Source organism: Carlito syrichta, unplaced genomic scaffold (genome assembly GCF_000164805.1).
Source record: "Carlito syrichta isolate Samal-C Ts95f unplaced genomic scaffold, Tarsius_syrichta-2.0.1 Scaffold305663, whole genome shotgun sequence".
Lineage (NCBI taxonomy): Eukaryota > Metazoa > Chordata > Mammalia > Primates > Tarsiidae > Carlito > Carlito syrichta.
Window position 1 is genome coordinate 94838 of NW_007249759.1, and position 23218 is coordinate 118055.

At 39.4% G+C, this 23218-nt stretch overlaps 1 protein-coding gene across 4 annotated transcripts in view; it reads right to left on the minus strand.

The window, feature by feature from the left end:
* The window catches only part of HSDL2 (hydroxysteroid dehydrogenase like 2), a 74782-nt gene that overhangs the window by 21042 nt on the left and 30522 nt on the right, over positions 1–23218 (minus strand). For 3 of the 4 annotated variants that reach the window (XM_008062202.2, XM_021714551.1, XM_008062204.1), the window contains 2 exons: positions 11113–11307; positions 8074–8145 (listed from right to left, as the gene is read on the minus strand). In XM_008062202.2, coding sequence (XP_008060393.1) covers positions 8074–8145; positions 11113–11307 — 267 coding nt within the window. Of the gene's footprint in view, positions 1–2334; positions 2386–8073; positions 8146–11112; positions 11308–23218 lie in introns of all 4 variants that reach the window. The other variant, XM_008062201.1, reaches the window with a different exon arrangement.

Genomic DNA, 23218 nt, shown 5'->3' on the forward strand with positions numbered 1-23218 from the left:
GCGGTGGCCGAGAGCGGCCACTGCACTCCAGTCTGGGCGACGAGTGAGACTCCAACTCAAAACAAACAAACAAACAAAAACCACAATGAGCTACCACCTAACACAGGTAAAAACAACAGGTGCTGGTGCAGCTGTGGAGAAAAGGGGACACTTTTACACTGTTGGTGGGAACATAGACTAGCTCACCCTCTATGGAAAGCAGTGTGGTGAGTCCTCAAAGAACTAAAAATTGAGCTTTCATATGATCCAGCAATCTCCTTTCTAGGAATATACCCAGAGGAACATAAATTGCTCTGCAAAAAAGACACCTGTACACATGTTTATCACAGCACTATTCACAATAACAAAAACATGGAACCAACCCAGATGCCCATTGAAAGGAGACTGAGGGCTGGGCTTAGTGGCTCAGCCTGGAATCCCAGCACTTTGGGAGGCTGAGGTAAGTGGATTGCCTGAGCCCGCAGGTTAGGGACCAGTCCAGGATACTTGGCGAGACCTCAACTCTACAATAAATAAAAAATTAGCCAGGCGTGGTAGCATGAGCCTATAGTTCTGACTATTTGGAAGGCTGAGGCCGAAGGATCATCTGAGCCCAGCAGGTCAATGCTGGGGTGGCTGTGTGTGTGCCGCGCACTCCAGCCTGGGTGATGGAGTAAGACTCCAACTCAAAAAATAAATAAATAAAAGGAGTAACAATAAACTATTAGCCCAACAAGTGAGAATAGATACAAAAGCATACAACCTCAAAGAAAGCAGAAAACAAAAAGCAAAAAAAATTAATGAGTCAGATGGTTGCACAATTCTGTGACTATACTAAAAATCATTAGGCTGTGTATTTTTAAATGATAGATTTTGGGGGGTATATGTAAATTTTATCTCAATTAAAGTTGTTATTTAAAAAATGCGGGCCGGGTGCAGTGGCTCACGCTTATAATCTCAGCACTTTGGGAGGTCGAGGTGAGAGGACTGCCTGAGCCCACAGGTTCGAGACCAGCCTGGGCAACTTGGTGAGACCCAGCTCTACAATAAATCAAATATTAGCCGGCGTGGTGGCGTGTGCCTGTAGTTCCAGCTACTTGGAAGGCTGAGGCGGAAGGATCACCTGAGCCCAGCAGGTCAAGACTGTGGTGGCCGGGAGTGTGCCATAGCCCTCTTGCCTGGGTGACAGAGTGAGACTCCTACTCAAAAAATAATAATAATAATGAATCAGAAATGAGAAAAGCAGTAGAATTAAAAATAAAGTTTAAAGTCTGGTGCTTTTGAAAAAATTATATACAATAAAACTCACAACTTTCTATAATTTAATCAGAAAAAGGAGAAAAAAATTTAAACAGAGAAAAGGGACAAAATGAATATGATAATTTAAAAATTATAAGTGAATATAATTCAAAATAAATTTTAAAACTTCAAATGGATGACTTTGTTTTGCTTTTTTGAGTTAGGGTCTCACTCTGTAACCCAGGTTGGAGTGCAGTGGCACGATCATGGCTCACCACAGCTTTGACTTCCTGGCTCAGGCAATCCTTCCACCTCAGCCTCCCAAGGAGCTGGGACAACAGGTGTCTACCACCATGCCCAGATAATTTTTTTGATATTTTTGTAGAGACAAGGTCTTACTGTGTTGCCCAGGGTGGTCTTGAACTCTTGGGCTCAAGTGATTTTCCTGCCTCAGTCTCCCAAAGTGCTGGGATTACAGGCATGAGCCACTGCACTCAGCAGTTTTTTATTTTTTAAAAAACCTATAATTGAAAAAGAAGATAAAAGTTTTAAAAGAAATAACTTCAGAAAATACTCAAGTGGTTTCGCAGGTGAGATATTTCAAACCTTCAAAGAAAAGAGCACAGAGTGCCAGGCTCAGTGGCTCAGCCTGTAATACCAGCACTTTGGGAGGCCAAGGCAAGTGGATTGCCTGAGCCCACGGGTTCGAGACCCACCCAGGCAACTTACCGAGACCTTGTCTCTACAATAATTCAAAAATTAGCCAGGCATGGTAGCGCAAGCCTGCAGTTCTGGCTACTTGGAAGGCTGAGGCAGAAGGATCGCCGGAGTCTAGCAGGTCGAGGCTGCAGTGGCTGGGAACGTGCCACTGCACTCTAGTCTGGGCGACAGAGTGAGACTCCAACTCAAAAAAAAAAAGAAAGAGCATAGAAAAAGAATGTTACCCAATTCACTTACATTCAAAATACAAAACATTTATTACACTAAAAAATATAGGCACCAATCTAACTTCTCTGATTTTAAAATAAATCCATCTTATACAACCATTAACACCTTACTTAGCTGGGTATAGTGGCTCACTCCCAGCACTTTGGGAGGTGGAGGTGAGAGGCTTACCTGAGTCCAGGGGTTCAACACCAGCCTCAGCAACTTCGCGAGACCTCGTCTCTACAATAAAATAAAAAATATAGCTGGGCACGGTGGTGTACACCTGTAGTTCTAGCCACTTGGAAGGCTGAAGTGGAAGGATCACCTGAGCCCAGCAGCTTGAGGCTGTGGTGGCCGTGAGTGTGCCACTGAACTCCAGCCTGGGTAACAGTGAGACTCTATCTCAAAAATCAAAACAAAACAAAACAAAACCTTACTTACAGTAAAATCTAAAGAGTTTCTCATTTAAAATAAGGATAGCTAAAATAAAATAAATATTTTCAATGACCCTCCTGAAAATTCAAGTCGGTGTACTAAGACACTTGCCAGAAATAATCCCAGAAAGACATTATTATCATATGAAGGCATTCTGCATGACCACTTAGAAAATTCAAGATAATTAGTGATAATTACAGCAACCAATATTTATAGGTGCTTGCTGTATCAAATGTGCAGTATGATGTACTATCATACTTACTCCTTGCAATACTAACACAAGGAAGAGGGGGTGTGAAGAAAAAAAAACCAACACGAGGAAAGTAAGAGGTGAGAAAACTGTTTCAGAGAGCTGAAGCAATTTGTCCAAGGCCATAGACAGAAGCAGCAGATGCAGGATTTGAACAGATCTGGATCTGTCTTACTTACTCCAAAGTCTGTACTTTCAATGAGTATTGCCTCTCTTAGAAAATAAGAGAAGTATTTAAAAACAACATAATGTTCATGACAGTGACCAGATACAAAATATACAAAAGTCTGTTCCTCCTTTATATTTCTAACTTGCCTTGTTCCAGAAAGCATTTCAATTTGTTTAATAAAATAAACACAATTCAAGATTGAATCCAAGCAGTCTGACTCCAGATCCCACAATTTTATCCACTGGGTAATACTACCTCTACTTTTTCTTCTATATCTAACTATCTAATTTTTATAAAGGCTGAGACCGAGATTGTAACTCACCAGAATTAAACCAAGCAGAGGCTGCTAAAGTAAGAATAGCAAAGACACAGGCTTCCTTCATGTTTCCATAGGCAGGTAATATATTTAGTTTTAGCAGTTACATCAGAGAGAATTGAGTTTGTCATACAAATAACTGCTGAAACTCCTCCCTTACTAGTAGATGATGACTTTGGTTGATTTGTATATTAGTCAAGATATATCATCTGTGCTTGAGGTGCCAAGGAGATTGCAGCAAAAATTTTAGTTAAGCCCTGAAAGATGTGTGCCAAAAGATACATTGGTTAATCCATCATCTGGAATATTTAGACATAAGCATGATGACTTAGCACAACAGAACAAAACTTCAGGAGACAAAAAACCTGTAATAAATATATTTGAAAGGTACAGCCAGCAGATTACAAATACATAAACTTGAAGGAAAAGAGACATTTAGAGCACTCCAGTAACTTAAAGAAAAACAGAGAGCTAGCAGCCTGTGAACTAGTCTCTCCCAACGTCACACTTAATAAATATTAAAATGTACAAAGAAAAAAAAGACATTCGTGACCCATCTGGGCAACTTGGCGAGACCTCATCTCTACAATAAATCAAAAATTGGCCGGGCGTGGTCGCGCGCGCCTGTAGTTCCAGCTACTTGGAAGGCTGAGGCGGAAGGATCGCCAGAGCCCAGCAGGTCAAGGCTGTGGTGGCCGGGAGCAGCCACTGCACTCCAGTCTGGGCGACTGAGTGAGATTCCAACTCAAAAAAAAGAAAAAAAGAAAAAAAAAGACAAATGCTAAACAGCATCTAGACTGACACACAATCTACCTAGTCAGAATCTAAGAAGAGGCAGTTTCTTTCATCCATGCTAGCTCTGGCATGTCACCCTTTCTTTTCTCCATCCTTCTCTAATGAACTCTGTTTTAAAACTTAAAAAAAAAAAAAAAAAAAGGTCAGATGCAGTGGCTCACACCTAAAATCCCAGCACTTTGGGAGGTGAAGGCGAGAGGATTGTCAGAGCCCATGGGTTCGAGACGAGCCTGGACAACATGGCAAGACCTCATCTCTACAACAAACCAAAAAATTAGCTGGGCGTGGTGGCATGCCTGTAGTTCCAGCCACTTGGAAGACTGAGGTGGAAGGATCGCCTGAATCCAGTAGGTCAAGGCTGTGGTGGCCATGAGCGTGCCACTGTACTCCAGCCTGGGCAACAGAGTGAGACTCTGACCCCCCCAAAAAAAAGAATCTAGGAAGAGATGTTTAGCAGTGACTAAAGTCAGCCTAAGAAAGTCAGCACTGCTTTGCCTCATGAAAGATCTCTGCCCACCTAAACAAAGAGAGGCCCTCACATGTTCAAACTGCTAGATCAGACTCTGGACTTGTACAAACTAGAAGGCTAGGAGCTGTCCCTTGGTTTTACAAATGCTGTTTTTTCAAGAAACACTCAGTATGATTCCTCACCGTTATCTTTCAAATTCTATTTCAAAGCTTGTGGCTCTCAAATAACAAAGGAGCAGATAGCAGGGAGAGTCCTGTGGTGGTGCATGGCTGACAAGGATGTGGAGCTGAAGAACCCTGGCAGCAGGGCATGCTGGAGAAAGTAGTATTAAGCAGCAGAGGTAAAGGAAGGTCCCATGTCAGCCTTGCACACTGGCACAAGCTATGTGCTTAACGGGTGCTACATCAGAAACTACAGCTTAGCAAAAAGAATGCCACCAGATGGGCAGGAAGTAGAGCCAAAAGCAACCTACATGTTCCTGTCATTTGACTACACTAGCTGCAGAGATATCTCCTAATATGAGATGAATTAATGGAAAGAAATAACCTGATGCCTATGAAAAAATAATGTACCACAAGGGTAATGGAGGTTACTCTGAAGAGCGAATGTCTATCTCTAAAAATAATTTACTATGAAACCCACATGAAAACTCTATGATTATGATATGTCAATATCATAATGAACCTAAAACTGCTCTAAAAAATGACGTCTTAATTTAAAATACTGTATGAAACAGGGGCAGAATGTCATATATACTGACTGAGATGAAAAGACAATAGGATAAAATGAAAAAAGGAAGTAAGTAACATGAGAAACAAAACCACAATCGCAAAATTAAACTAACCATTAGGGGCAATATGGAACAGAAATGAAACCATAGAAAATATTATCAAATTGTCCTCTACAGGACAAATTTGAAAAGGTGTCCCAGAATACTGAAGAAGAGAACAAAAAGATGGAAATAATGAGAGATGGTGCTAACTACAGGGAAAGGGTAGCCAACCTAAGAATAAGTGTTTCTGAAGAGAATCTAGAACAACTGGAACAAACACAATTAAAACTACAACTAAAGAAAAATAAAAATAAACTGGAAGTTAAAAGACTGAGTGGGCTCCCTGTGTTCCAGTGGGAAGTGGGGGTAGGGGAATCAATGAAGAAATGATAGTACTGCTTTTATAATAAGAAAAAAACACATTAAAACTATGTACATAATTTATAATAATTACCAAATATATTCTATAAACTAACATGTACAGGATAAATACTAGAAAAGGTACAACCAAGTCTTAACAGGCATTATTATAAGTTGTGGGTGATCCTCTCCTTTTTTGGAAATGAGGGATGTACACTGACCTCTAAGAGGTAAATTATGTGGTGAACATTCAGTGGATCTAGCTGTGGACATGAGAAAAAACCTGAAAGAGGTAAATTAGATCCCAGGCCAGATATATTGGACTACATTCTACATGAATGTATCTACAGAAAATACCAAGTAGAATTGCTATTTTTTTATTTTAGAGCTGTGGGGTACAGGTGGGAATTTACTACATAAGTAGGTTGCATGCAGGTGAAGTTTGGGCTTCTAGTTGGCCTTCTCTCCCCAAGAGTGGACCTGGTATCCAGTATGTTGCCATGTGCCTCCCTCCGTCCCCAAGAATTGCTGTTGAATGAATCAAAAATAATAGGAAAAAGGGAGTTCCAGAAATAAATGATTTTCCAGCATTATGTAGGGGAAGTTAGTCAAAGGAATGTGAGTATTCTGACCTCAAGGGTGAGAGCATTCCTCATTGGAGATGGCTACAGGCAAGATTATCCCTATGAAAGCCTGACATCAGTAAATATTTATATTACATTCTACTTATCTAATCCCTCTTGTTCTGATTCCATGGTCATGAAACAACCTTCTAACTGTGACTCAATTCCCTGTGTTATTATCACCAAAGGGAGAAAGGGTACTGATCAGAGCAACTACATGTTTAGGCCATGAGATGGCAATTCTTCATTATAAGTTAATAAACTGGATTACTGGGGGAAAGAATATGCTAATGTAAAGGAATCAGTATTTGGGTGTTAGGAAAGCCATTGAAGTTTACTGGTTAAAGACATGGGTTTTGGAATCAAAGAAATGAGAGTTTAATCTCTGGCTTAGCTATCCACCAGCTGCATGATCACAGCTGTAAAATGAAGATAATAATACATATCTTAAGGGACGCTGAGTATTAAACAAGACAATGCATGTAAAGTACTTAGCACAGTGTTTGGCACATGGTTAGTGCCCAATAAATATTTGTTGAAGAAAAACATAAATATATGTGATTAATAAGTGGTCCTTATTATTTAAAATTTGGAATTTAAATGAGCTCAGTTTATGCATGTCTTCCTCCAAAAGACAGATCCAATCTTGGGGTGTTGGGTAAAAATCAGGATTTTGGACTTGCCTAACTTGGAGACCAAATTCTTGTAGACTTTGATAAGTTCTTTAGGTATTTTCTGCTATTCTGTAGGAGACCTTTTGAGAAAAAGACCAATGGCCTTGGTTTTTCTGGTTTTAAAACTCTGATACATTCATGTGGCAACTGAATCAAATATCTAATTTTTAAAAGAGCTATCTCTGGGTAGCAGGATTATGAGTAACTTTTCCTTTCTATATTTTAAAATTTTTATGTAATACAAAAAAAGTTGTCCTTTTTATTATGTAATAATTTTTAAAAATCACTTTAAAAATTTGGAAAAAGAAAGAGACAGGAAATATAAGATGAAGCTGGAAATAAAATTTGGCATAAAATGCATTGTAGCAAGGTTCTGCAGATTTGCTAAAGGTATTGAGGAAATTTGTTCCTAAATTTTCTATCATCCTTCTTTAAAAAGTCTATGATCACTTAGGAGATTCACAGCACCTATAATATAAAAATAAAGGGCCCAGAAGCAGCACAGGCAACCTTACTGGCAAACTATGAGATAAATTCTTCCCACCGGTAATCATTAAACCTTGTTTCTTCTTTCACTAAACCATTGGCTCAATGTCAGAATCCAAAGTCTAAAATGTAAACTTTGCACCAATTCAAGGGAGGCATTATTTCTGAATTACAGAAACAAAACAAAGTAAAACCAAAACCTCCTTTGCAGTTAATTTCTTCCACAAAGCAATCGCATAGCACAAACTGTGAAAATGGCATTAGAGCTGACAAAATAAACTAACATGTCAAACAAAAAAATACCTAAAGACAGTGCCAAGGAAAAGAAATAGACCTGAAAGAGATTTTTGAATAACCTTTTTTTTTAACCAAACACAAAGAATATATTAAGAACTTCTTACTGGTAGATGAATTAAACAATCTTCTTTGCTACAATTAACTGACAACTCGCATTCCTTGTTTAGTTTAAATTACAAAATGGCTTAAAAGCAGAAGGCAGAATTATAGAATCAATTCCTTATTTTGGAAGAAATATATGTTAGTATCTATATTTCCAACATAAAATGGTCTAGATCTTACCAAGTGCTTCTACTTTCTTGGTAATTATATCTGGCTGTTCATCTAAGAAGAAATCTGGTATCAAAGGATGACCTGAAAAATTGACCCCAAATAATCAGGTTAATGCAACAACTATAATAGATTAAGATTTTAACACCTGTTTAATGAACATTATATTTATTCTTATTTTAAGATCATTTTGGTGCAATGGAAATGGCCCCTATGAAAGCTGTCAAACTACATGATCTTTATTAAGTTGGTTTTCCCACAACTCGGTTATCCTTTCCTATGACAAATGTTATCTTCAAGACTTATTAAATCACTTTTACCCACTCTCCCAGAAGACTTTGCCCTTCTCATCCTTACAACCCTTCTATCCTGCATCCCTCTAAAGCGCTCAGGACTCATTTCTTGCCTGGGCCCGAGAGCAATGGGGGGGTCTCTCATTAAGAAGGTCTTGCTTCTCATCATTAACACATTTGGGTCTTTTCTCTCTTTCTCTTCCTCTCACTCCATCATCGTGAAAACTAAGCTATCCTATTCCACTAGGTCTCAAGTTCAGCTAACAGTTGTGCTTAGGAAACAGATTAACCGTTTTAACATTACACTGATACCTCCCAAACATGAACATGTTAAGAGATTTGAAGGCCACAAAGCCTTCAATGCTGTAGTAAAGTTAGATGTTAACAATCTCCCCCCCCACTTCTTCCCTCCCTCCTTCCTTCTCTCTCTCGCTCAAGATTAAACAAACTTCTGGAGAGCAGAAATGATCTTTGCTATATCCTAATATCATTGTACCTAGTCAAGTTAAGCTCTCAATACTTGAAAGGATTTTTAATTTAAATCAAATTTAAGGTTTTATGCACAATGACACTGAGTCTTTAAAACCTAATGTGGGTCAGCTCGGTGGCTCAGCCTGTAATCCCAGCACTTTGGGAGGCTGAGGCAAGAGGATTGCCTGAGCCCATGGGTTCAAGACTAGCCCAGGCAACTTGGCGAGCCCTCATCTTTACAATAAATAAAAAATTAGCCAGGTGTGGTAGTGCGCCTGTAGTTTCGGCTACTTGGAAGGCTAAAGCGGAAGATCTCTGGAGCCCAGCAGCTCGATGCTGGGGTGGCCGTGAGCATACCACTGCACTCCAGCCTGGGCGACAGAGTAAGATTCCAACTCAAAAAAAAAAAAAAAACCTAATATGATACTTACACTGTAACAGGACTCAGAAGACGTGAATCTTGTTCAGGTTCTGCCACTTATTAGCCATCTGTTCTTAGGCAAAGGCTTAATCTCTCTAGGCCTGTTTTTCCAATTGTAAATATTAACTACTAAATATTGTGAGTGTGCTATATGACAGGTACTGTGCCAAACACATTATATACACTATTACATTTAGTTATTACAGAAATTCTGTGTGAAAGGTATCGTTCTCTTAATTTTACCAATACAGGACTCTGACAAAGTGGGTGACAAGTTCAAAGACACAGAACTAGTCAGCAGCAGCTCCATTAGGAGCCTGGGAACCCTAAAGCTATTGAAATAAAAAGAAAAAAAATGAACCTGGGTTGTCTTCTCCCAAATTCCATGTTTTAATCACTAAACAATATTACTTTCCTCATGGGATTGCTATGAAAGTTAAATATATATGTATAGAAAAGTGCTTTGTAAAACTATAATCAGCTATTTAATTGAGTTTGAACAGAAGAAATGGCAGGGATGACAGAAATATAAAAATGTGGTCTCTGACATCTAGAGTCTCAGTTTAATGAATAACATTTAAAATATACTGTAGCAAACCAAAGTGCGGTAGTGTGCACCTGTAGTTCCAGCTACTTGGAAGGGTGAGGTGGAAGGATCACCTGAACCCAGAAATTCAAGGTTGCAGTGGCCATGAGCATGCCACTGCCCTCCAGCCTGGGCGACACTGCCCTCCAACTCATAAATAAATAAATGCTTTTGCACAAACAAATATAATCCCATTTATGGCTATATTATCTATTATTTAGAATACATTACATTTTATATATAAAGTAAAAATCCATTATCATCATCTGCAATTACTGACAGGAAGAGTTGTTTTTGAACAAGGAGCTCTTCTGGAAACTTCTAAAATCATGCTACTGTACATAAGAAAGACCCTGCCCACTTATCTGCACCATCCATCATTAAGCTTCTCTAAGAGACTATAGAGTACTTAGGAAATAAACTTTTGAAGAGTTCACAATCTTAAAATGTTTTTTGTAAAGACCACACTACTATATCATCTGTTACCATATCTTTGAATAAAATCTTTACTTGGTAATTTTAGGACTAACTTTAAAAAGCAATTTCCATTTCTTATTTCAAAATTTAGAAATGACTAGTAGCTGATATGATCTTCTGTATTTATATGTCACTTCAAAAGCCCTCAACTCAGTAATGTTTTTCATTTCTCTCTTTCTCTCTCTTTTTTAACAGAGACGAAGTCTCACTATGTTGCCCAGCCTAGTCTTGAACTCCAGGGCTCAAGCAATCCTCCAGTCTCAGCCTCTCAAAGTGCTGGAATTACAGGTGTGAGCCACCAAACCCAGCTCTCTCTCTCTCTCTCTCTCTTTTTATAAATGTTTTTCATTTCTCTCTTTTTTTTGAGTTGGGGGTCTCACTATGTTGCTCACGCTAGAGTGTAGTGGCACCATCATGGCTCACCGCAACCTCCACCTCCTTCTGTGTGTCCATACCCAAATAGATGGGACTACAGGCGCATGCCACCATGCCCTGCCAACTTTTTTATTTTTATTTTTTGGTAGAGACAAGGTCTTGCTATATTGCTCAGCTGGTCTCAAACTCCTGGGCTCAAGCAATTCTCCCATCTCAGCCTCCCAAAGTGCTAGAATTATAGGTGTGAGCCACCACGCCCAGCTCTCACTTTTAAAAGTTGTGTTGGTATGGGATTTTCCTTCATTGGGAGGGTAGCTTTTTAAAAAATATTCATTTTACAGTCACACAAACAAGCACACAAAACAGATGTGTTCACTGTAGAAAATGTATAAAAGCACATCACTACTTTAAAAAACTATAAGCATTACCTGGTTTAACAGCATAGATGTCAAAATTTTTTATTCCTTCTTCTTTTAAAATATTTTCATCAATAATAAAGTTGCCAGTAAAACTTTTTGGCTTTTTGAAAATGGAATATGCAGCATCTGCAATGATATCAACTTTTCTACACTGGCTTTCAACACCAGATCCTCCCAGCATATCCATGGCAGCAGTGTGTATGGCTGTAGAGAAAACACACACACACATACAACTGCAAATCAAATTATATAACTATGGAAGTTTTAAGCAAGCACCATCTTTCACAATTATAAATGCTAATCTCTTCATTTTTCAGATGATGAAAACAATGTCCAGAGAGCTTAAAGGATTTGTCAAATGTTCTACAGACAGAACTGGGTAGAAAACATGCTCCTTACTCTACACAAAAAGGTCTTATACTATAGAACTCCTTCATAAGACTCAAAGCAAAATTTATTGAGACTTCTGATTTAGAATGTTCAAGAATTTATATGCCATTCTTGCAAGTCAAGAAGGTCAGTAAGGTACAGTAGAAAAAGAACTGAGCAAAAAGTCAAGTGTGTGGACTTTTTATACCAAAAGTGTCAGACTTTTGGCAAGCCACTTTCATATCTTTGGGCTCCTCTGAAATATGGGGCTCCTTTCCTGAGTTTATTGTCTTTCTTCCCCCGTACTAGAAAATAGAGATTTGTTTCTCTTGTTCACTACTGTATCCCCAGCATAAAAAAATAATGACATATTAAGGCAGGCAAGGTGGCTTACTCCTGTAATCCCACCACTTTGAGAGGCAGAGGTGAGAGGATTGCTGGAGCTTGGGGGTTCGAGACAATTTGGCAAGACCTCGTCTCTATGATAAATCAAAAAAATTAGCCAGGCATGGCATGCCTGTGGTTCCAGCTATTTTGAAGGCTGAGGCCAAAGAATCACCTGAATCCAGCAGGTTGATGCCACGGTGGCCACGAGGGTGCCACTGCACTCCAGCCTGGGCAACAGAGTGAGACCCTGACTCAATCAATCAATCAATTAAAGTTTAAAAAATAAAGTAGTAAAAACTCTGCAACTTAAAGCACATTTAAATAAATTGACTTTCATTGTTTTATGTGTAAACCAATATATACGCAAATTGTGATGTTACTGTTCACAATTTTGGCAATGTGTCATTAATAATGTACTACTTATTGTAGAGTTTCAAGTTACTTCATATAAGGAACATATAATTTAAAAAGAGTCTGTGTCTATAGGCTGGGCCCAGTGGCTCACACTTATAATCCTAGCACTTTGGGAGGCCAAGGCGGGCGGATTGCTTTAGCCCAGGAGTTCAAGATGAGCCTGGGCAACATAGCAAGACCTCATCTCTACAAAAATTTAGCTGAGCATGGTAAGACCTCATCTCTACAAAAATTTAGCTGAGCGTGGTGGCACATGTTTGTAGTCCCATCTACTTGGGAAACTGAGGCAGGAGGGTTGCCTGAGCCCAGGAAGCTGAGGCTGTGGTGAGCCATGATCATGCCACTGCACTCCAGCCTAGGCAATAGAGTAAAACCCCAACTCAAATAAATAAATAATAAAAATTTTAAAAAGTGGCAGGCATGGTGGCTCACGCCTGTAATCCCAGCACTTTGAGAGGCAGACGCAAAAGGACTGCCTGAGCCCAGGAGTTCGAGACCAGCTTGAGCAACTTGATGAGACCTCATCTCTGCAATAAATCAAAAAATTAGCTAGGAATGTGGCGTACGCCTGTAGTTCCAGCTGGGCAACTTGGTGAGACCTCGTCTCTAAAATAAATCACAAAAACTAGCCGGGCATGGTGGCATGTGCCTGTAGTTCCAGCTACTTGGAAGATTGAGGTGGAAGGATTGCCTGAGCCCAGCAGGTTGAGGCTGCGGTAGCCATGAGTATGCCACTGCACTATAACCTGAGGGACAAAGAGTGAGACTCCAACTCAAAAAAAAAATTTTTTTGTAGAGACAAGGTCTCACTATGTCACCCAAGCTGGTCTCAAACTCTTGGCCTCAAGCATTCTTCCCACTTTGGGTTCCCAAAGTGTTAGAATTACAGGCATGAGCCACTGTCAGTCAATAATTACTGCTGATATTTGCATATAATTTTCACAGCTTTAGATACAGATAAACTTTTTAAAAAACTGGGGGAGCCGGGCTCGGTGGCTCAGCCTGTAATCCCGCGCCTTTGGGAGGCTGAGGTGAGTGGATTGCCTGAGCCCGTGGGTTCGAGACCCGCCTGGGCAGCGAGACCTCATCTCTACAATAAATCAAAAAATCAGCTGGGCATGGTAGCGTATGCCTGTAATTCCGGCTACTTGGAAAGCTGAGGCGGAAGGATCGCCGGAGCCCAGCAGGTCGAGGCTGCGGTGGCCGGAAGCGGCCACTGCACTCCAGTCTGGGCGACCGAGTGAAACTCCAACTCAGAAAAAATAAAAAATAAAAAAAAAACAAAAAAAAAAAACTGGGGGTGCGGGTTTGGAGTCCCACTCTGTTGCCCAGGCTAGAGTGCAGTGGCACACTCATGGCCACAGCAGCCTCGATCTGCTGGGCTCAGGTAATCTTTCCGCCTTAGTCTTCCAGAACTATAGGTAGTAACATCACAATTTGCGTATATATTGGTTTACACATAAAACAATGAAAGTCAATTTATTTAAATGTGCTTTAAGTTTCAGAGTTTTTACTACTTTATTATTATTATCATTATCATTATTATTGTTATTTTGAGTCAGGGTCTCACTCTCTTACTCAGGCTTGAGTGCAGTGGGACAATCACAGCTCACTGCAACCTCAAACTGCAGGGCTCAAACAATCCTCCCTTCTCAGTCTCTCAGGTAGCTGGGTCTACAGGCATGTGCCACAACACCTGACTAATTTTTCTTGTACTTTAGATAAAACTTTTTCCCATACCATTGTTAAAACATCATTTTACATACTGGAATAACTTACATACTTGGGTCTATACAATAAACTGTAGCCTTTAAAAGTCATTGGCCTCTTTTTATTCATTTAACAAATAGTTACTGAATACTTACTGTAAGTCAGGTGCTATTCTAGAGATAAGGAACAAGGAATTAGACAAAATAGACATAAAGTTCCTACCTTAATGAAACTTATGGATTTATTTCCCCCCCCAAAATTCAATTAATTTAGGGAATTTCCTAAACACACTGAGTTAGAAGATACTTTTCTATCTCATAACTAAAGTTCCTTTACTAAGAATAATTTTTTTTTTCATTTAACCAATAGTTCAAGCACTCTTATCTCACTCTTGGAAATGATCTCCTATTAATAAAAAAATTAAGTGGTCAGTTTTGGTGGTGTACACCTATAGTCCCAACTTCTTGGAGGCTAACACAGGAGAACCGCTTGATCCCAGGAGTTTGTGGCTGCTATGATCAAGCCATTGCCCTCCAGCCTGGTTGACAGTGTGAGACACTGTCTTTAATAAATAAATAAACAATAATAAATTAAATTAAATTAAAAAATAGGACTGGGTGTGGCGGCTCACACCTGCAATCTCGCACTTTGAGAGGCCAAGGCAAGAGGACTGCCTAAACCCAGGAGTTTGAGACCAGCTTGGGCAGCATGGAGAGACCTTGTCTCTATAATAAGTTTAAAAATTAGCCAGGCATGGTGCAGCACACCTGGAGTCCTAGTTACTTGGATGACTGAGGCAGAAGGACTGCCTGAGCCCAGCAGATTGAGGATGCGGGAGCTGTGATTGTGCCACTGCACTCCAATCCAGGTGACAGTTAAACTGACTCAAAAAAAGAAAAAATGCAGCTAACATTTATTAAGCATACCCTGTTTTGGGCATGCTATTACATACTTTACATACATTATCTGAGTGAATTCTTAGAACCCATGAGGGAGGTACTGTTAATATTCCCAATTTACAGATAAGAGTACTCAAGCACAGAGTTGGCTAGTAACCTGTCCAAGGTCACAGAAGGTAAAATTCCAATACCTGACAGCTTGACTTCAGAGCCAGGCTCTTACCTATCATGTAGCGAATGGATTATATATATTGTTAACCAAAGTTCCTAGAGTTGAGTTATCAACTCACTACCATAAACTGAAGTAATTTTTCTGTAAATATTTCAATATAGTCTATTTTGAGACCATATGCATACATTGCACTCCTAGTCTCAATGTAGACTAGTATATGAATAGCATGAAAATTCTTAAAAACTGTAAATTATAAGTCTAAAAACATTTGTCACATACGCAATATACATGACATTTGTGTGTGTGTGTCTACAGAACAAGGAATATCATTATTTTAATAATCTTTTTAGGGAAGCTACAAAGAAAGCATAACTAGATACTCAAAGTCAAGAAGTGGGCCACAGAGTTATTCTCAACAAAGATTCTGCAACACCAACAGGCTAACCCAACAGATTATATAACTGATAACAGGTCAGGCACAGTAGCTCACGCCTGTAATCCCAGCACTTTGAGAGGTCAAGATGGGAAGATCACTTGAGGCCAAGAGTATAAGACAAGCCAAGGGCAACATAGTGAGACCCTGACTCAACAAAATAAAATTAGCTGGGTGTGGTGGTGTAGATCTATAGTCCTAGTTACTCTGGAGGCTGAAGCAGGAGAATCGCTTGAGACCAGGAGTTCGAGGCTTCAGTGAACCATGATTACAGCACTATATATACTCCAGCCTGGGTGAAAAACTGAGACCTCAACTCTTTTTTCTTGTTTTTTTTTTTTTTTTTAGAAAGCAGGATTTATTGAGAAGACAGAAAAGCTCCCACAGTGGGAGGGGACCCAAGGGGGTTGCCTGAGATCTTAACTCTTAAAAAAAAATCTGATGACAATAAAAACAGGTTAACAGTAGGATCAAGCAAATGAAATTCACTGATGATTTCTGGGAAAGAAAATAAACAAGATTTGTAATGCAAACAGATAAACCTTAGATCACAGGAATCATAAAAGGGGCCCTAAAACTTAAGTCTTATTAAGGAAGAACTGGAGTGATACCTAATAGCTTCTGGTTGGTTGGTTGGTTCTCCTGATGACAACTTACAGATTCCTCCTGAACACAGACTATAACAAGAGTCTTAAAACCAATGGAAGAATTCTTCTAATATAAATATATGGAGTGCACATCAGACTTAAAACATCAGCATTGCATTCAACTCCTCCTCTGGGGGGCAGGGAACTTGTCTCGCCTCACACCTACCAGTCCCCACCAAACACACATACACTCATGTGTGTATCTGCTGAACCAATGATACCATTGATTATAAAGTACACCATTACTTTATGCACTACTAAGGAAACAAAAAAGCTGCAAATTAAACTCTGCTATATCACCCATTATACGATATATGGTGATATCAAAGATGTAAAAACAGAAAACATTTTGATCAGAAATATAAAACATGGGCATTTCAGAATAAATTAAATATGGCATAAACAGTTTAATCTAGCCAATGAATAGATCCCTTGAAAAACAAGGAAACATGGCCAGATGTGGTAGCTTATGCCTGTAATCCCAGCACATTGGGAGGCAGAGGTGAGAGGATTGCCTGAGCCCATGGTTTTGAGACCAGCCTAGGCAACATGGCGAGACCTCGTCTCCACAATAAATCAAAATATTATCTGGGTATGGCGGTGCGTGCTTGTAGTTCCAGCTGCTTGGAAGGGTGAGGCAGAAGGAGCCTGAGCCCAGCAGGTCGAGACTGTGGTGGTCATGAGCGTGTCGCTGCACTCCAGCCTAGACAACAGAGTGAGATTCTGACTCAAAAAAAAAAAAAAAAAGAAAAGAAAAGAAAACAAACAAACAAACAAGGAAACTAGTTTTGCTTTTTAGCACTAGAGAGAGGAAAGGAGTGAGCTGCCACCATGTCCCCTTGCCCTTCATGGGTAGTGGAGTTCCAACACCTATTTGTAAAGTGGTCCAGGTGACAGAGGACTACAACTGTTATATGATACTTTGGTTACCTTCCTCTCTGCTGCCATTACCAAATCAGTAGCTGCCATTCCCAGACTCCCCACCCCAAGCCCACATGAAATTCACCCAAAAGTAGACTTTCTTGCTTCTACCACTCTTATCCAGACCAATTAAGAGGTGGGAGGCAACAGGCATTTTGAACAGAAGGCATTTTCCCTCTCTCTCCCTCCTCGCCCTCCATTTCAGCAGGAACTATGAACTGTGTCTTGTAACAAGAAACAAATTACAATCCTAGCAGTGACCTAGATGGAGGCCTGAGATCCTCATGTTGTGAAACGATCAGAAGCTGGCTCTGCAAGCCCTTCTTTGGATGTGTTAAAATCAGCAGAGTGAAACTGCTAAACCCAGGAGGGGCAATGAAGCCAGTGTTGAGAAGGAAAACCCAGCCAAGAGAGGCCAAGCAGGACACTGCTCCAATTGTAAATGATATATGTTACACTGTATCCATTCCAATAAATTTCCTTTTCCTTGAAAGGCAATAATGTTGGGAGATTACTTCTGGTTCCAGCTGACATAAAGAGAGTCATTTTACATGGTCTATGATGAGGAAATGTATGCTTTTTTAAAAAAAAATTGAAGCCTCTCAAACAGCCAAGAGCCTGGATACCCTCTCAAATCCATTTTCATTTCTCCATTTTCACTGCCTCACTCATGAATAATGTAATATTCTAGCTAACTCTCCTGCCTCCTCTCTATAATCTCACAAGCCATCCTATATTCAGATGCCAGATTAAACTTCCTAAACTGCATCAACAACCATGTTATTTCACTGCTCCTATTTTTTCCTCTGTTTATTATTATTCCTCTGCTTCTAAAATTCTTTAGTGGCTCTCCACTGAAGATAAGCTAAAATTCAAGCTCCTAAATTTGGCAAACAAGATTTGGGGCGTAATTCATCCATCTTTTCCCACACCCTTACACCTACCCAACATTCCAGGCTGGAGTTGCTCAAGTTCAGTAGGAAATAACAAGCCCACACCCTTTCACATATATACCATGTCAAACTCCTTGTAGTTGCACCAAACACACAGCATTTCCCCATACTACAGCCTCTACATGTGTTATTTCCTTTGCTGAGGAATGTCTTGCCCCATTCTCCCTCTTGCTAATTCCCACATCCTCTTAATGTCTTATTTCAGTTGTTTACCTTCTTTTGGAAATCTTCCTTGCCTGACCCTTTAACTTGAGTTACATGGTTCTCCTGCTATGTTTCAAAAGTACTCTGCACAAACTTCATTATACCATATATCACAAGGAACATGGTTGTAAATTGGACTGAGTATGTAATCAAGTCTAGGACCCAATGACATTGCTGACTCCAAGAAGTCTAATAAACCTAAAACGAACATCTCAAAGCTAAAGCAAAGAGCTTGGCAATGAGCTGATTTCTCCTGCTGATCCTGATAATGTGCTCCATATTCTCTGTTATACAACGTTCTCCCTCTTAGATAAGCTTTGTCCAGAATGTCTATTTTGGAGCTAGGCAGAAGGTAATCATATTGCACATTCATTCATTTACTCATTTATCAAGTATTTAATGAATGTCTACAATGACTATAATAAAGTGAATGAAACAGTGTCAGTATTTTCAAGAAGTTTTCAGTCTAGCCAAAAAGATATTCAACAACCATATTATAAATTAATAATTTAAGTTAAAATGCTATAAGAGATATAAAGGAGATGTACAGAATACTATCCAGTGGTCAGTCCTCACCTTATAAGAACCAACAACGGTATCTGATACAGTTGATCACTCTCCCTCCTCCTTGAGACACTTTCTCCATTTGGTTTTCATCTACCCTTTGGGTTTTGTCCTCACTCTCCAGTGTGGGTCTTCCTCTTCTTCCCAGTCTTTTAACACTGCAATGGCCAATGGTCCTATCTCTTCTATTCACTCCCTAGATGATATCTCCTGGTCTTGTGGCTTTATATACTGTCTCTATGCTGTTAACCCACAAATTTTATCTCCAGCCTGGACCTGTCTCCTGACACCTGGACTCTCAGGACCAACTGCCTAATGACCATATCCACACGGATACTCAAACACAATGTCCCAGACTGAATTCCTAACCTTGCTCTCCAACCTACTCTATCTGCAGCTTTCCCCATCTCAGTTCTAGTTACTCCAGTCAAAAATCTTGGTCATTCTTAGCTGGGCTCGGTGGCTCAATCTGTAATCCCAGCACTTTGGGAGTCTGAGGCAAGTAGACTGCCTGAGCCCGCGGGTTTCAGACCAGCCTGGGCAACATGGTGAGACCTCATCTCTACAATAAATCAAAAAATTAGCCAGGTGTGGTGGCGTGCGTCTGTAGTTCCAGCAACTTGGAAGACTGAAGCAGAAGTATCGCCTGAGCCCACCAGGTTGAGGCAGCAGTGGCCATGAGAGTGCCACTATACTCCAGTCTGGGCAACAGAGTGAGACTTTGACTCAAAAATAAATAAATAAATAAAAATAGAATTTTGTTCCCTTTATCAACTTTAGTTTATCAACTAAAAAGTTAAAGTTTATCAACTTTAATAACAGTGATTGGGATAGGGAAAGGAGATTGAGAAAGGGTGAGAAAAAGAAAGTTTAAAGTGAGAAGCACAATAAAGCATGAGCTTTTACATTTTTTAGCTGTGACCCACAATATGTAATACTTTTAACCAACATGATTAAGAATAAACAATCATATATACTCACAAGCATATAAAATGAAATATATAATAAAATGAAAGATATATATTTAATTTATATATGAAACAAAAGTTTATGGAACAATACTGAACCTTCCTATGTGCAATGCACTTTTATATTTTCCATTAGAAATTAAAAAAAACAGCAACAACAAAACTCTGGCTGCTACCCACTAAATCAATTTCACAATCCACTAAATTGATTTCATGCCTCACTAAATTGATTTCATGACTCACCAAGATTGACACATAGATTGAAAAATATTGGAGAAGTGCCTTTTTCACTCTCATCTTTTCCCCCATTGCAAGGAATATCACACTTTAGAAAATCTTAAAAGAACTGTGTCTGCTACAAGAACATAAAGGAAACAAAAAGCAATAAAACATGGTTCTGTTTGCACAGTGAGCAGGAAAGAAAGAAGACTTGTCAAATTGCAGAAGAAAGGAATTTAAGCAAATTGATTCCTGGAGTCCTTAAAAGAATAGAAAGATGATGACTGGAGAGCTGGCTGCACCCACAAAATATTCCTAAGAGCTACCTCAGCTGCATGTCCCAGTGCTCTGTCAGTCCTCATCCATAGACATCATCCACTTGCTTCCACAGTGTCTATGCCACAGGCCATGGGATCTTTTAATACTGCTTGGAGCTGAGGAAATCCTTTCACCCAGTACGTAGCAGCTGGGCAGAAAAGATGAAAAGAAATCCCTTATTTGTTCCTACACTAGAACTCCAAATGTTTCGCACTGCTATATGTGACAGTTCAGCTCAAGAGTACCCCCAGGGTATAATAACATTTAAAAAATGCTTTTAAAAATTAACTTCCACCAACCCAGTCATATAAGATGTGAAAAGGCCAAAGAAGTATCCCCAGTACCCTGTAGAGTGTCTGCCACATAACTATCCAATAAATATTTGTTGGATGATTAATGAATAAATAAAATAATGACAGAAGAAAGAAGAATGGGAATGGACAATATACTAACATAAGGGTCCTTAGAGGACACAGAGAGATAGTAAATGATACCACTGGGAGAATCAGGAAAATCCAAAATGACAGAAAAACCTCTAATATAAATGACCTGGTTTTTCAAGAAATAACTGGCAAGGAAAAACACCTAAGAGTGTAACTATTTTCAATTAAAAACACTTAAGAGACATATCAAACAAATGCAATGTATGAAACTTGTTTAGATCCTGATTTGAATAAACCAACTGCAAAGAAAGCATTTCTGAGACACTTGGAATTTGAACACTGACTGGATATTCGATGATATTTAGGTACTTTTGTAGCTATGATAATGGTTTTCTCTTTTAAAAATACACATTAGGCTGGGTATGGTGCCGCATACCTGTTCTTCCAGCACTTTGGGAGGCTGAGGTGGGTGGATAACTCGAGTCCAGGAGTTCAAGACCAGCCTGGGCAACATAGTGACACACCATCGCTACAAAAAAAATTTAAAAAGTGGCCAAACATGGTGGTGAGCACCTGCTGTCCCAGCTTCTCAGGAATCTGAGACAGAAGAATTGCCTGAGCCCAGTAGGTCAAGGCTGTAGTGGCCGTGAGCGTGGCACTGCACTCTAGCCTAGGTGACAGAGTGAGGCTCTGACTCAAAAAAAAAAAAAAAAAAAAGAGCTTTAGAGATTATTTTAAATTCCTAATTTTACATAACGGGAAACTAGAAAGAGAGAACTACTGCAGCTCACAAAGGTAAGAACAATATGAGCAATACACAAACTGGGTAATTTTAAATACTAATAATATTTGAACATTGATTAAAAATCAGTTCTGGCCAGGCACGGGGGCTCATGCCTACAATCCCAGCACTTTAAGAGGCTAAGGCAGGAAGATTGCTTGCACCTAGGAGTTTGAGACCTGCCTGGGCAACATAGCAATACCTTATCCCTACAAAAAAATTTAAAAATTAGCTGGGCATGGTGGCACATGCCTGTAATCCCAGCTATCCGAGAGACTGAGAAGAAAGGATCACCTGAGCCCAAGAGGTGAGTTTGCAGTGAGCCATGATTGTGCCACTGCACTCCAGCCTGGGCAACAGAGTGAGACTTCAATCCAAAAACAACAACAAAAAAATCAGTTCTATCATTTCTTTCCCTAACTAGATTATATGGTTACTTGAGAATCTGGAGGATCGTACAAGTATGTTAAGAAAATTAAAAGAAAATGTGATTCTGAGAGTATGAAAATCCAAACACTTTCACAGAAGAAAAGACACAGATTGAGTTAATTTGGAAATCTATTTAAATTTTGCAATCAAGAGTCCACATATTTGAAGAGTATCTAGATAGATTACTCTGATTGCATTATATTTGTGATTTATTTGTTCTAACAAAATGTTTAAATCACTAAGGACAGAAACAATGTTTTATGGCTTAATTCTCCAATAGTTCCAAGTTTGAGATATGACTAAAAGTCGTATTTCGTCGGGCTCGGTGGCTCAGCCTGTAATTCCGCACCTTGGGAGGCTGAGGTGAGTGGATTGCCTGAGCCCACGGGTTCGAGACCTGCCTGGGCAACTTGGTGAGACCTCATCCCTACAATAAATCAAAAAATTAGCCGGGCGTGGTAGCACGCGCCTGTAGTTCCAGCTACTTGGAAGGCTGAGGCAGAAGGATTGCTGGAGCCCAGCGGGTAGAGGCTGCAGTGGCCGGGAGCGGCCACTACACTCCAGTCTGGGTGACAGAGTGAGACTCCAACTCAAAAAAAAACCAAAAAACAAAAACAAAAAAAACAATAAAAATAAAAATAAATAAATAAATAAATAAAAGTCATGTTTCAACTTTAATTCGCATTAAAAAATTTACACATAGATTTTATGGTAGTTCAGTATGAGTTACTAAGTCCACTTAGTGAATGGAAACATTACACAAAAATTTCCAGGAAATCATGTTAGATTATTATGCTTTAACTATTACATTTAATACTAATTTTTACACATTTAATAATAATACTAAATATTAATTGAATGTAGCATCATGTAATAGAAAGGATACAAGAACTACATTTTTTAAAAAAGGAAGAAATCACATATATTTAATGATTATAAAAGGTATTCCAGGTTGGGCACAGTAGCTCAAGCCTGTAATCCCAGCACTTTGGGAGGCCGAGATGAGAAGACTGCCTGAGCCCAGGGTTTGAGACCACCCTGGGCAATTTGGTGAGATCTCGCCTCTACAATATATCAAAAAATTAGTCAGGTGTGATAGTGCATGCCTGTAGTTCCGACTACTTGGAAGGTTGAATCAGAAGGATCGCCTGAGCCCTGGGTGATGGAGTGAGACTCCAACTCAAAAATAAAAAATAAATAAAGATATATAACTTTATGTATACTTTGATAGTTAATTAGAAAATATACTGAAAACAATAAAGATATATAAAATACCTAGTTTTATATGTGTGTGAATATGTGTGTGTGTGTGTGTATGTGTATATATACTTTTTTTTTTTTTTT